The sequence below is a fragment of the Emys orbicularis genome, chromosome 13 (genome assembly GCF_028017835.1).
Source record: "Emys orbicularis isolate rEmyOrb1 chromosome 13, rEmyOrb1.hap1, whole genome shotgun sequence".
NCBI lineage: Eukaryota > Metazoa > Chordata > Testudines > Emydidae > Emys > Emys orbicularis.
This window is the reverse complement of record NC_088695.1, coordinates 30,131,768-30,143,933: the sequence shown is the minus strand read 5'-3', so window position 1 is coordinate 30,143,933 and position 12,166 is coordinate 30,131,768. Positions and strand designations below refer to the sequence as shown.

The window sequence follows — 12,166 nt, the reverse complement described above, 5'->3', positions numbered from 1 at the left end:
CCTTTCCCACGTACTTGCCCCAACAAAGTCTTTGATGAATGGTGTCTGCATGGAGGAACTCCCCTGGGCTTGAAATCAATGCATGTTTTGATCTACTGGAAAGACTGGACAATTTGGTCCAGGTACTTTTCTGTTCATTATTAGATTCATGTAACAAACATTAAAAAACCTCAAATCAGCTAACCTTGGAATCTAAACCATGCGACGGTGCCTCTTTACAACTGACAGACTTTCAAAGTGGTAAGAGTTTTAGCTAGCCTTGGTGTTTACTCATCAATAATACTTCTCCGGGGGGGAATTAATCATTGAAAACCTTTGTCGTTCTCTTTAAGTCTAAAATGGATTAAGTAGCATTATGAGTTAGGGTACACATTTGTAGCCAGTGAGACTGCAGGAATGTGGCTGAACAGAGAACCCGGCCCACAGAGACTACGCAGCGAAAGAAGCATTAATATGTCACCCGCCCCATTTCCCTATTCACAGCTCTTGTCACTTCAGGGGAGCGTGTTTACGTAGATCATGCCCCCTGCGTCTGAGGGCCTAGCCCAGAATGAAACTCTGGGGCTCTTGTTATGGAGGACCTGAGACAGAGCCCCTCTGAAGCTCTTCAGCCAGAATTCCAGCTGGACATTTTCCACCATGCAGTTTCCTACCTGGTTTTGTGTGGTGCACCCAGCCAGCCCGAATATGGCCTTTCAGATTTGGGTTCTATCCAAGCAAAGCCCCATTTTACTTCAATAGGTGAACAGCATGTGGGTCAAGCCAGAACGCATGCCACTTCCTTAACCAGACATAACCTCTCCTGCTTCCTAGAGACCATAATAGGAAGTTAACGATTCAGGAAGAAAATAAACCAAGAATACTGAAGCAATGAAAACTACAAACTTTTGCTACAATCAGAAGAGAAGAAACTTGGATTTTAAGCACCTGAATTTTAACATTGCAAACAGGCTTTATAAAATGTTTTCCCCCCACCGATTAGGAAGATCAAAAGATCGAAGAAAGCAAGAAACCCATGAATCCTAAACAGTGTAAATCTCATTTAGATATGCCTGCAGCAGTGAACTGGTTTATATATAAAGAGACTGGGGCAGAGGTTAGAAAGAAAAGACATTGTGTTTGAAGAAACATTGGAAGAATATGTTTGTATTAATGATGAAATTACAAAAACCCTTTAAAAACTGAAATCCTTTATTACCAGGTGTTATACTTAACTGAAATTGCTGCTGTAGGCAAGTATTTAAAAGGCATATGCCATGGAGGGAATTAAAGCAAATAGTTCTTCATGCTTTTTTAAGGTTTTAAAGAGCAGATTAAACAAACACCTGTCAGGGATGGTCTAGATAATTCTTAGTCCTGCCTCAGTGCAGGGGACTGGACTAGATGACCTATCAAAGTCCCTTCCAGTTCTACATTTCTATGATTTCTATGATTCTGTGAAATTTCCATCAAAATCAATGGGAAGATTTCCCCCCCAGACTTCCGTGGGAGTTAGATCAGGCCCATCAAACTGAAAATTCAGCCTGATCATTCAGATCCTGATTTACAGTCTAGAGCTGGGCACATAAAGATACAGATAACAGGCCGCACAAGATCTGCAGAGTTCTACAATGCTGCCACTAGTTTCCCCTTTCCCTACTTTCACGTGGCGGTGCGGACCTTCACATCTCAGATTGTTGGGGCAGGCCAATGGAACCCAAATGCTGCATTGCATGCTGAGCACCATAGCCACCATAGGCTGCACCTGTGTTAAATACTGGGGCATCTGCAACCAGCTGCAATTTATGCAAATAAGGTGTCAAGTTACCAGCATGGTCAGCCTTGAAAGAGCAACATTCTGGCACCTCTGCAGTACAGCATCAAAAACATCTGAACAACAAATCAATGCCAACTGAATGCAGCCTCTCTCTAGCTTCCAAAGCATCCCACAGGGCGAAGGGTGGAATTTCCTTTTTGCAGTGTCCTAGGCTGTATTACTAAACCAGTAACAAGATTTGTAGAATGCGGGAGATTGGGGGAACTTTAGATCGTATCACTGCAACAGATGGTGCTGCAACAGGAACATTATTTTATGAACTTCTCCGCAAAGAAAAGAAAGCAATGACCTCAGCAGGAACAAAAATATGCATCTTTCTTCTTGCAGAATCACATAGTTGATGAAATAGAAAGACTAAGAATAATTAGAACCCCCTCTCCCAAACAATCTCTAATTATAGGCCTGATCCTGCAGAGTTTACTCACATGAGGAGACCCCACTGAAGCCAATAGACTTACTCATATGAGTAAGGACTCCTTATAAGAGTCATGCTTGCAGGATCAGGTCCCTCAGTTTACAAACTGTATGAAATCTCTGCATAGCTACTGAATTTCCCTGAAGGCAGATTAGCGCCAAGAGGGCTGGAAACAACTGGGATATCTGGGGTAAGGAAGCTAGTGAGCACAGCAGTAAACTGCAAGAGCCCAATCCTGCAGCCCTTACCCACATGAATAGTCTCACTGATTTACTTTGGGCTCCTTATGTGAGAAAGTGCTATAGGGTTGGCCCCAGGAATGTAACTACAGCTGCAACCTAATCCACTTCCCTTCCATAATAAAGGTACTTAATGAGAATTTGCTAAGATTTATGACCATAACAATCACCTCTTCTCCCCTTACCCCCTTTCAGCATGCAAACCGTTTGGGTTACTCCTATATTCTCAAGGGAAAGAAAAGTGTAATTAGTAGCTAAGAAGTGTTAATGTGTACATGAGAGAGAGATTGGAGAACATTTTTATTCTCAGGTTTTCTTATCACTTGTTCCCTCTTCTGAGCACTTTGGAAAGAAACTAACTACTCCCATATGCCTAATTTCTTATTATGCTTCAAAAGATATGGGGATGAATCCTGGCTCCAGTGACGTGAATAGGAGTTTTGTCACTGTCTCAATGGAGGCAGGTTTCTACCCAGGGACCAAAGACTCAATACAATTACTCACAAAAGTCCCCCTGAAGGCAGCAGCACTACTGGCCTGTGTATGGGATATTTGTGTAAGTAAGAGTTTGCAAGATCAAAGATAGCACCAGCTACTTATTAAAAATGGAGATAAGTGCATCACTGTTATGCTGGCTTCATGCATGCTTTTAAAATGAGCCACTCAGGATATGTCTACGCAGCAGCTGGGAACTGACCAATGTCGACACAACCTCCAGAGTATACGCAGCTATCTCCATAGTGTAGACATACCCTCAGGCTAGCTGTCTGAATATGATCCTGCCCAGCCCCCAAGGTACATTCTCGGGTGGTTAGCTCAAGCCGCCACACATGCCATTGCGGCTTGAGCACTAGCTTGAGCAGAGCTAGCTCATGCACGTCTACCCAAGCAGGAAATTACACAGCCCTGCTGCTGTGTAGACGTACCCTCAGTTTTAATTGCAGGAAAATGGCCCTAATCCCCTCCCATGACAGCCAAATGGTGTTTCAAAGCTGATTTCCATGAGACTGGGCCTTGGGACTTTTGCCTACGAAGGCTTTGATGTACAGAGCCAGATTCTCAATACTGCTCAGAACCCACAAACAGGATTGAGTCTTCAAGAGAGCTCCACTCCCATTTAGGCAGCCAGACGTGAGGCCACGCTTCTGAAAGAGCTCCCAGCTCAGCACTGAAAGCCTGGTTGTAAGGGTCACAGTGGGAGTTATTGGCTGCAGAGCACTTAAAAATATCGGACTGCTTATTCTGGTGCCTAAATGGGAACTGGGCTCTTTTGGAAACCTGGCCCTGTCACAGACCTCCTCCTGTTCAAAACGACGAGTTATCCTAAATGACTAGAAATGAAAGGAACTCTGTATATTTTCAGCCTCCCCACACAAGAAATCAAAGATGACATTTATTTGAAAATAGCTGAACAAAACAAAACCCCTTTGGTTTATCCCCAAAAAATTAACCACCCAAAATAAGTTTGGGTCCCACGGGGTGCTGGGTATGTGGAATCGATGTTGCTTTTTTAATCTTCCCCCATGTGTACACACTAGATGGCGCTCTACATCGCGTAGTGAAGAGAGGTTAAAAAAGCTAGTTCCCAAGCAATGTCAAATTGTGCAGACGTAAGACACAAGGCTATGGAGCGGATTGTGATAGAAGGGACTTGTCTCTTTCAGCTTTCACTGAGGACTTGTCTATTCACTCTCTTAAACTAGTCAGCCTTTGCCCTAATCAAGACATTCCACACAGATAGTATTGTGAACTGGGGGCCAAGTTCACCGGCATACTCCGGCGATGCAAAGCAGCCATAAATCTGGTTTTACTGGACAGTCAGAGCGGGTTTATGGCTGCTTTGTATCTTAAGAGTAGCTCAAAGCAGCTGGAACATACAGGTGAATCTGGCCCTTTAAAGGACATGGAGCCCTGCATCATGTGCGAGGTAATCCCCTTTGCACAGCTCTCCTGCCCCAACCCCGTGCCTGCAGGTTCACTGCCAGAGGACGCTCCACAGCTACAAAAGCACGTTTAGGGTTTTCCTCACAGTGAAGGTGTTTTGCCCACAGATAAATATCACACTAACCTGATGGTCACTTTGTAACAGGAACTCCAATTACCAGATTACCTATTTTAGGTATGTCTATGACCCCGGACCCACCACCACAGTATCTGAGCAACTCACAATCTTTATGTGTTTATCCTCACAATACCCCCGTGAGGGAGGGCAGGCCTATTATCCCCATAGTACAGGTGAGAAACTGAGGCACGGAGCAGCTAAGCGACTTGCCCAAGGTCAAACAGGAAGTCTGTAGCAGAGCAGGGAACTGCACCTGGTCCCCTGAGACCAGGCGAGCACCTGAACCACTGAACCACACTTCCCCTCTCTGACTCCATTCATCATATTATGCTGCATTCGATGACCAGCTTCTATTGCCCACTTGTCAAATTTTCAAACAAGCTCCTTTGTGCTGTCCCCCAGGCTAGGGAGGAACTCCCTTTAAATGGCCACAGAGCGACCTTACTAACTTCCTTCAGGCATCTCCTCAAAACTCTCCTTTGCCATGAGGCCTACACAAATCTCCACAAGTTAGGCAGCTGGTGTGCTCAGACCACTGCCCATCATGCTGGCCAACACTGTCTCACTGCACTCCCCCGTCTGACTGGTTGTCTCTTGTCTTGTATTGTAAGCTCTTTGGGGCAGGGACCGTTTTTTGTTCTGTTTGTACAGCACCGTGCACGATGGGTCTATGACTGGGCTTTGTAGGCCCTACTGCAATACAAATACATAATTCAGGACTCCCATTCTCTCCCACTGTCTTCCCTACACAGCCTAAGCTCATTATAAGCAGGTTGCAAAGTCACTTCTACAATCTGCAGGCAATTGTGACGGTTTGTGTTGGGGAAGCAGAGTTCATAGAACGCGGCGCCTCTCCCAAAAACATTTAAAGTTGTGGCTTCATGTAAACGAGCTTTCCTGAACTCCAGCCTCCCCAACACAAACCGTCTCTTGGAAAAGAAAAACCGGCCAAAAAATAATGACTCCGTCCTTGAACACAGGGATTGGAAAGCTTAAATCCGCTTTAACGGCCAAACTTCCGACAACGAGCACACACTGGGGGGGGGTGTATAAACCAGGAATTAAAAAACCAAAAGAATCAAGATCAAGCGAATGCCCGAATATAATTATCTAGCCGCAAAGAATACAAACAACATAAAGGCTCGCAGTTCCAGTATCGTGGGGGACACATCAACATCTAGAAACCAAAGACTCTGTCAGCCAAGCTGCGTGACGAAGGGGAAAAATCTCACTTACCCTGAGGAAATTTGTACGGTACATAAAGTCTCCCCTACCAGGCATAGCGATATGACTGAGGACGGTTGTGGCTCACAATTGCTAAAGCACCTCCCCTTAGAGAGAAGAGGGCTTTTGGTGTTTACACCAAGTAGTTTGCTCTGCAGTACTTTACTCATGATGGTTGGGCCATCTGGGCTGCTCGCAGTTCTCATTCATTGCGCTAGTTCTTTTTAAAACATTCCCCCCGTGCTAGTTCTTTTTAAAACATTCCCACTCTACCCAAAATGCATACTGTCCTCTGGTCACTCGCCGAGTGGCAAATGACTCCCACTCCGCTCCTCTGAAGTTTGCTGTCCAGATGAGCTCTGGCCATACAACCTTGCAATAGCGGCTGACCTCCAGAGACCCGGAGGCTCCGATTTCATTTCAGACTCTTTGTGTGAATCGAGGCTTGAGGCACAGGGGTTGGGAAACTCACTGCACAAGAAGGTCCTTTACAGCTGCTCCCAGCTGCTATGAACTTGCTTTTCCTGCCATTCTTTTTTCAGGAACTGAACAACTCCCGGCTCACTTTGACCCTCAAGCATTACTGCTTGCCTTGAAAAAAAACCAAGAGGATATTGATACAAGGACATGGAACTTCCTAGGTCTAGAGGCATCAGGGTGGAAACTCCCAGCCTGACAGAGAAACCTTGAGTAATCTTTCATCTCTTGCAGAACGCTGTAGCCTAATGACATTAGCTCAGCTTTTCTCTAGTGCAAGTGGCAGCAGCATTACAAAGGCAGGGAGATTAAAACATATGAAATAAACGTTCCCTGTGTGACTGACAGCATAATGACATTCCGACGGGCGACTGAATCGGTGCACAGCTAACAAAGGATCAGAGAGAAACAGCGAGGCTCACAATACCATCAACAAACACGTATTTTTCTTTCAGACATTTCTTACTCGATTGCATTATCCCCATAGCCTAAGTTTTCCCCAGGCTGTATACAGTCATGTGCTGGGTAGAGGGGATGGTAGCTCAGCTCTATTAATACACAGGTTCACCTGCTATTGAACTCTGTCAACTCAATAGACTTGTTCAGGACCAGAGCAGAGATTTCTGTGTTTTAAAGTCAATGAGACCATTGTGGGCTGTTTCCCCTCCTTCCTTCCCTTATGAACTAAGTACTCGCAAAACTGAAATGGAGAAAGCTGTTGTAGGCACTGAACTTCCCTTGATATTCAAACCACATGCAAATGCACATGTAGGTGTCACACCAACCAAATACAATCACAGAGATTGTTTTTAAATAAACCTCACTGTAGGCGAGCTGCCTTTTAAACAGACGCAATGCAGTCTAAGAGGAGAGGTGATTATTCCACTTGATTTAACATACAGCATTTTAGATCGGTTTCATTTATTGTCTGGAACCACAGTAGGTGTTGAGACTTTCACTTATTAGCACAGAGCTCTGCTACAAGTTATTTGCCTTAGGAGTCTGCTATCCTACAGGCATTACAATTTAATTCATCGGTTAAAAAAAAATCTGATCTTGCTGTACTTCTGGTATCAGCCTCTCCAAACACTTACGTCCCTATTAAAAGGATCTCACAATAACATGCAACAGCTACTAAAGCTCGTCTTTTATTCCAAATAGATGTTCTCCCTTTATCTCCTCTGTGGTCAACATTGCTTCTCTCTTCTCAGCCTGTGAGGGGCACTGTTGTGACAATATACAGTCTAATTTGAATGATCTCTCAAGAATCCAAACACATCAACTTCATAAAACATGTAAAATCCACTGATCCCCTCTCTTCCCTTAAGTCTGCTATTTAGCTGCTGCTGTCAATAAACATCTATGAATATTAGCATCTAACGGCTTTTCCATTTCAGTGTAAAGATCCTGGTCCTTTTTGTTACCTTTTAGATAAAGCATTCAGTGCCCATGGAGATTCCCTAAGGCCACCGAAAGTGAACTAAAATGTTTATATCCTGTAATGATGCTGTTTAGTCTGCCTGCTTGAAAATAAAAATAAATCTGAAACCTAAGATGGTGATTCCAAAGACAAGCAATCAAGAGATACTAGCAAACATCTGGCGATATTCCCAGTATTCAGTTCTACTCAAAGATCATGACAAACGCATGTAAAGATTTTTTTAAATAATGTTTTTAAACAGAGCCATTTAACTGATTACCGACTTTCTGATCCTGCAGCTCTGACATACCTGGAACTGCACATGTTAGTAAGGATTACTCACATGAGTAACAGTTGCAGGATTGGGTGCCTAGTAATGAATAGCCCCATACAAAGAACTCACTGTACTTCAATCTCCACAGAGCTAATAGCAAAACAGTGAAACTCAACACATCAAACAGCAAACAAACTAAAGCAATTAATGTAAACACTCCAGTATCAAATGGTAAAACATTGTGATTACATGAAGAGCCTGAAGGGGAACTACTCACATGGGCAAGATCAAGCCCAAACTCTTTGAAAATTAAACCCCAGACACTAAGAAATATATTGTGCAATAATGTATGTCACTGACACATGGTCTGATTCTGTATTCCTTGCTCAGGCAAGATTTCCAGGATTGGGCCAACCCACAGTGCCATCTCCTCTGCAACGAATCAAGGAATCCATTGTCAAAAGAACAGATTTCCTGAATTACCAACCATAAATAATGGCAGACCCTCTCCCAAAGCCATGTGTTTATTTTTCAAAGTCAAGAGTTGATTAAAGTTCTTGAGGTTTTCAGATTTGTTTTTAATATTTCCTTTCCGATATAGGGTCAGTGCATGGAAAATTGGATAAGCACACACTAAAAATATCATTCTGTAGGCAGCTTCAGCCCTCCCAAGAGGAAATATTTATTCTCAGAAAAAAAACACACACCCTGCAATCTGAGAAAATAAGGTGCATTCTATCCAGTGCAATATATGGAAGCACACTGGTCTCTTCCCTTTGCAAAAATATATTGCACAAACGCTCGGGCTAGACTCTGACTTTCTGTATGATGATACTGCTGATTTCAGTATAGTCATCACAATCTTAACCAAATACCACCCTCCACTAAAACATCAGTAAGAGTTAAATGACAGTTACAAGTTTTAGAGTGACTTCAAGTGCCTTCTTTTTCGCTTGTTTGCCGGATGCAAAAACCCAATATTTCTATTGTGCAAAAGGAGGACAACCTATTCTTAGATCCAACAAGTCATTTTCATATGAACTTGCCAGAGGACACAACTTTATTAACTTTAAATTACTACGACACATCAGGAAAAAAAATCTAACTAATAACACTAGGAGTATTGCCCTATGGCTTTAATTTCTGTTTTCACATTGTCAAGAGCTCACACTTACTTTCTTTTCCTGCAAATGAAAAATTAATTACTTTTAAAAAAACATAAAACAAAGACACCTTAACAACATTTGCTTTCTTTCCTGACTTTGTTCATAGCTATTTATGGATAATTACTACCACTGACATTTTTATTATCAGATTGTCCAAAATTATATGAATGAAATTTATAACTTTCCTCATACTTAAATGGAGGAAATATATTTTAAAGACTAGATTCTTAGAGGTTGTTTATTTGCTTGATTTTGTAATACCTGATAACATATTTATTTCCACACTGTCAGTTGCTTACTTTAAAATACAATCTTATCTCATTTTCACAGGGATTACTACCTGATTTTACAAATACAACAGCAAATTTAGGGGAATTCTGAGGCTTTCCTCCACATGATATTTTTCCTTCTTAAAAAGAAAGATGAGCCAGGCAGTTTACAAAAAACAAAAATCGAACAAAAGCAGGGCTCTGAAGTGTATTGCTAAGTTTTCATCTACTTTCATCCACAAGCAGTTTAGTTTTCCCACGAGATGTTTTTTAAAAACAAAACGTTCAGTTTTCTTGCAACAAGTCTTGTTTTTTTAAGATCATCTAAAGAAATGTTCGTATCAGGATGGTGTCTAAAATTATCAGCCAAATTTCCACTGAAAATAGTGGTTTAGGCCCTGATCCTGTAAACTTGCTCAATTTTACACATTTGAGCAATCCCATCGTGTGTGTGAAGTTAAGTACATGGAAGTTACAAACACACACAAAAATCAAGTGAAATGCTGAGTTAAATCTTTTAGATCATTCATCACAGCAGAAAAACACAACTGATAGCCTTGAGCCAGACTTTCAAAATATAGTTTGTCATGGACTTAGGCCTGGTCTACACTACAGAGCTAGGTCAACATAAGGCAGCTTACATCAACCTAACCCTGTAAGCATCTACACTAAAATGTAGCTCTCTCTGATGTAACTCACCCACTATACCAACTTAATAACTCCACCTCTGCGAGGGGCTTAGCATTTATGTTGATGTAATTAGGTCAACACAGTGTCAATGTAGACTGCTGCTGCCTTTCAGAAACTGTCCCACAATGCCCCACTCTGGCAGTTAAATCGGGGCAAGAGCTCCTGGTGAGGACACACACTGACAACACAGGGAGCGTAGTGTGGACATGTAAAACTGATTCAATTACTGCAGTGGCTGTACCTGGACGTAACTTAGGTCAACTTAGTTTTGTAGTGTAGACTTGCCCTTAGCCTTCAAAATATACCTTAAAAACACCCAACAATTCCTAAACATCCTGACATGGTACTTCCCTTCCTTAATAAGAAGGAGGGGATAGGAATGCCTATTGCTTTTTTGTTTGTTTTAATCACTAAAGAAGCCTTAGGAAGAAAACGAGCCAGTCACTAAATGAATCACATGCTATAGGTGGTTGAAAACTTTGGAGCCCATTTCAAGAGCTGATTGTCCCTGAGAGGAACCCTCCTTATAAAATGACTTTTGCTGTGGCCTCCCCACACGCTGGGCTCCCCCTGCGCTGACGGGGTTAGGATGAGTGCTGTTCCCCTCTTCTCTCCTCCACCCCGTTTCCCCTTCACTGATGAAACTGTGGACAAATGAGACATTGCTGATCATGTTCCATGACCTGATCCTGGCAGAAGGGATGTGGGGAAGGGTATGGAGGTCGGACAGGTGGAGGAAACTTTGAGGATCAGGGCTGGGAAAGGCTTTGGGAATCAGGGCTGGAAGGAGCACTATGGGGCTGAGGAGTGTCTTTGCGGATCAGGGCTGGAGTGGGAATTATAGGGAGTCTTCAAGGATCACGGCTGGTGGGCTACAGGTGTCTGGAGATCAGGGCTGGGGGGCTGGAGAGGGCTATAGGGATCAGGGTGAGGGGGTGTCTTGGATCAGGGCTATGGGGGTCTGAGGATGGGGCTATGGGGATCAAGGGCTGGGAGGGGCTATGGGGGCCTTTGAGGGTCAGGGATCAGGGCTCTGAGGGGTCTTTGGGGATCAGAGCTATGGGGTGTCTTTGGGGATCAGGGCTGGGGGCTCTGAGGAGTCTTTGGGGATCAGAGCTATGGGGGGAGGGGGTGTCTTTGGGGATCAGGGCGGGAGCAGGAAACCTCTGTAACTCCCCCTCCCAGCCCCGAGGGCAGCGGCTCTCGCCCCCCGTCCCGTACCTGTACCAGCCGAAGCCCCGCTCGTAGCCGCGGTCGAAGAAGTGGGGCTCGGCCCCCGCGGCCCGCACGTCGGGGTGCACCCGCAGGAACTCCAGCAGCGCCCGCGTGCCGCCCTTCTTCACGCCCACGATGATTGCCTGCGGCAGCCGCTTGCTGCCCTCGCCCAGCAGCAGGGCCAGCGTGCCCGGGGGCTCCCCGCCGCCGCCTGACCCCGCGCCTCGGCCGGGCACGTCGGGCCGCCGCCGCTGCTGCTTCGGCCGCTTCCTCCGGGCCGCCGGCGGCCAGCTGGCCAGCGAGGGGGACCCCGGCTCCAGCCGCCCGCCGCCGCCCGCCGCCTGCTCCGGGGCGGCCGCCAGCAGGGGCCCGGGCAAGCTGGGGCAGCGCTCGGCCAGGCAGTAGAAGACGTAGAGGGACATGAGCAGGGACATGAGCATAAGCAGGAACTTCTTGAAGACGCTGCGGGGCAGAGGCTCGGGGCAGGCGGCGGGGGCAGACGGCCCGTTCCCTGCCATGCTAGCCCGAGGCATCTGCCCGGCCCCCCGGCCATGCTAGGCGGCCCCCCAGCCAGGTGCCATGCCCCCCGCCCCCGGAGTCAGCAGCGAGCGGGGGGGCGCAGGGCTGCCCCGGGCCGCATTGTCACTGCCCTGGAGCTGGGAGGGGGCTCGGGTTGTGTCCCCCCTCACCCCCGGGTCTCTTAAGGGTGATGCTTCAGGGGGGCATCATCCGCAGGCGGCTCCTGCCGAGCCCCGCAGGAGGGGAAGCCCCGACGCGAACAGATCCCGTCTCCCAGCCAAGGGCGAGTAGCTAACGGAGTCCCTGAGCTCAGGTCCCGGTCCTACCTATCGCCGGCCCCCGCCCGGCCAGTCTCCTGGCGGGGTGTGTGTGTGTGTGTG

The 12,166-nt window shown here is 45.8% G+C and overlaps 1 protein-coding gene across 1 annotated transcript in view; it reads right to left on the bottom strand.

Annotated features, from left to right (window-relative positions):
• The window catches only part of HS3ST3A1 (heparan sulfate-glucosamine 3-sulfotransferase 3A1), a 74,898-nt gene extending 63,098 nt beyond the window's left edge, over positions 1 to 11,800 (bottom strand). The window contains exon 1 of the mRNA XM_065416104.1: positions 11,274 to 11,800. Coding sequence (XP_065272176.1) covers positions 11,274 to 11,800 — 527 coding nt within the window. The remainder of the gene's footprint in view (positions 1 to 11,273) is intronic.
• Between the last annotated feature and the right edge of the window lie 366 nt (positions 11,801 to 12,166).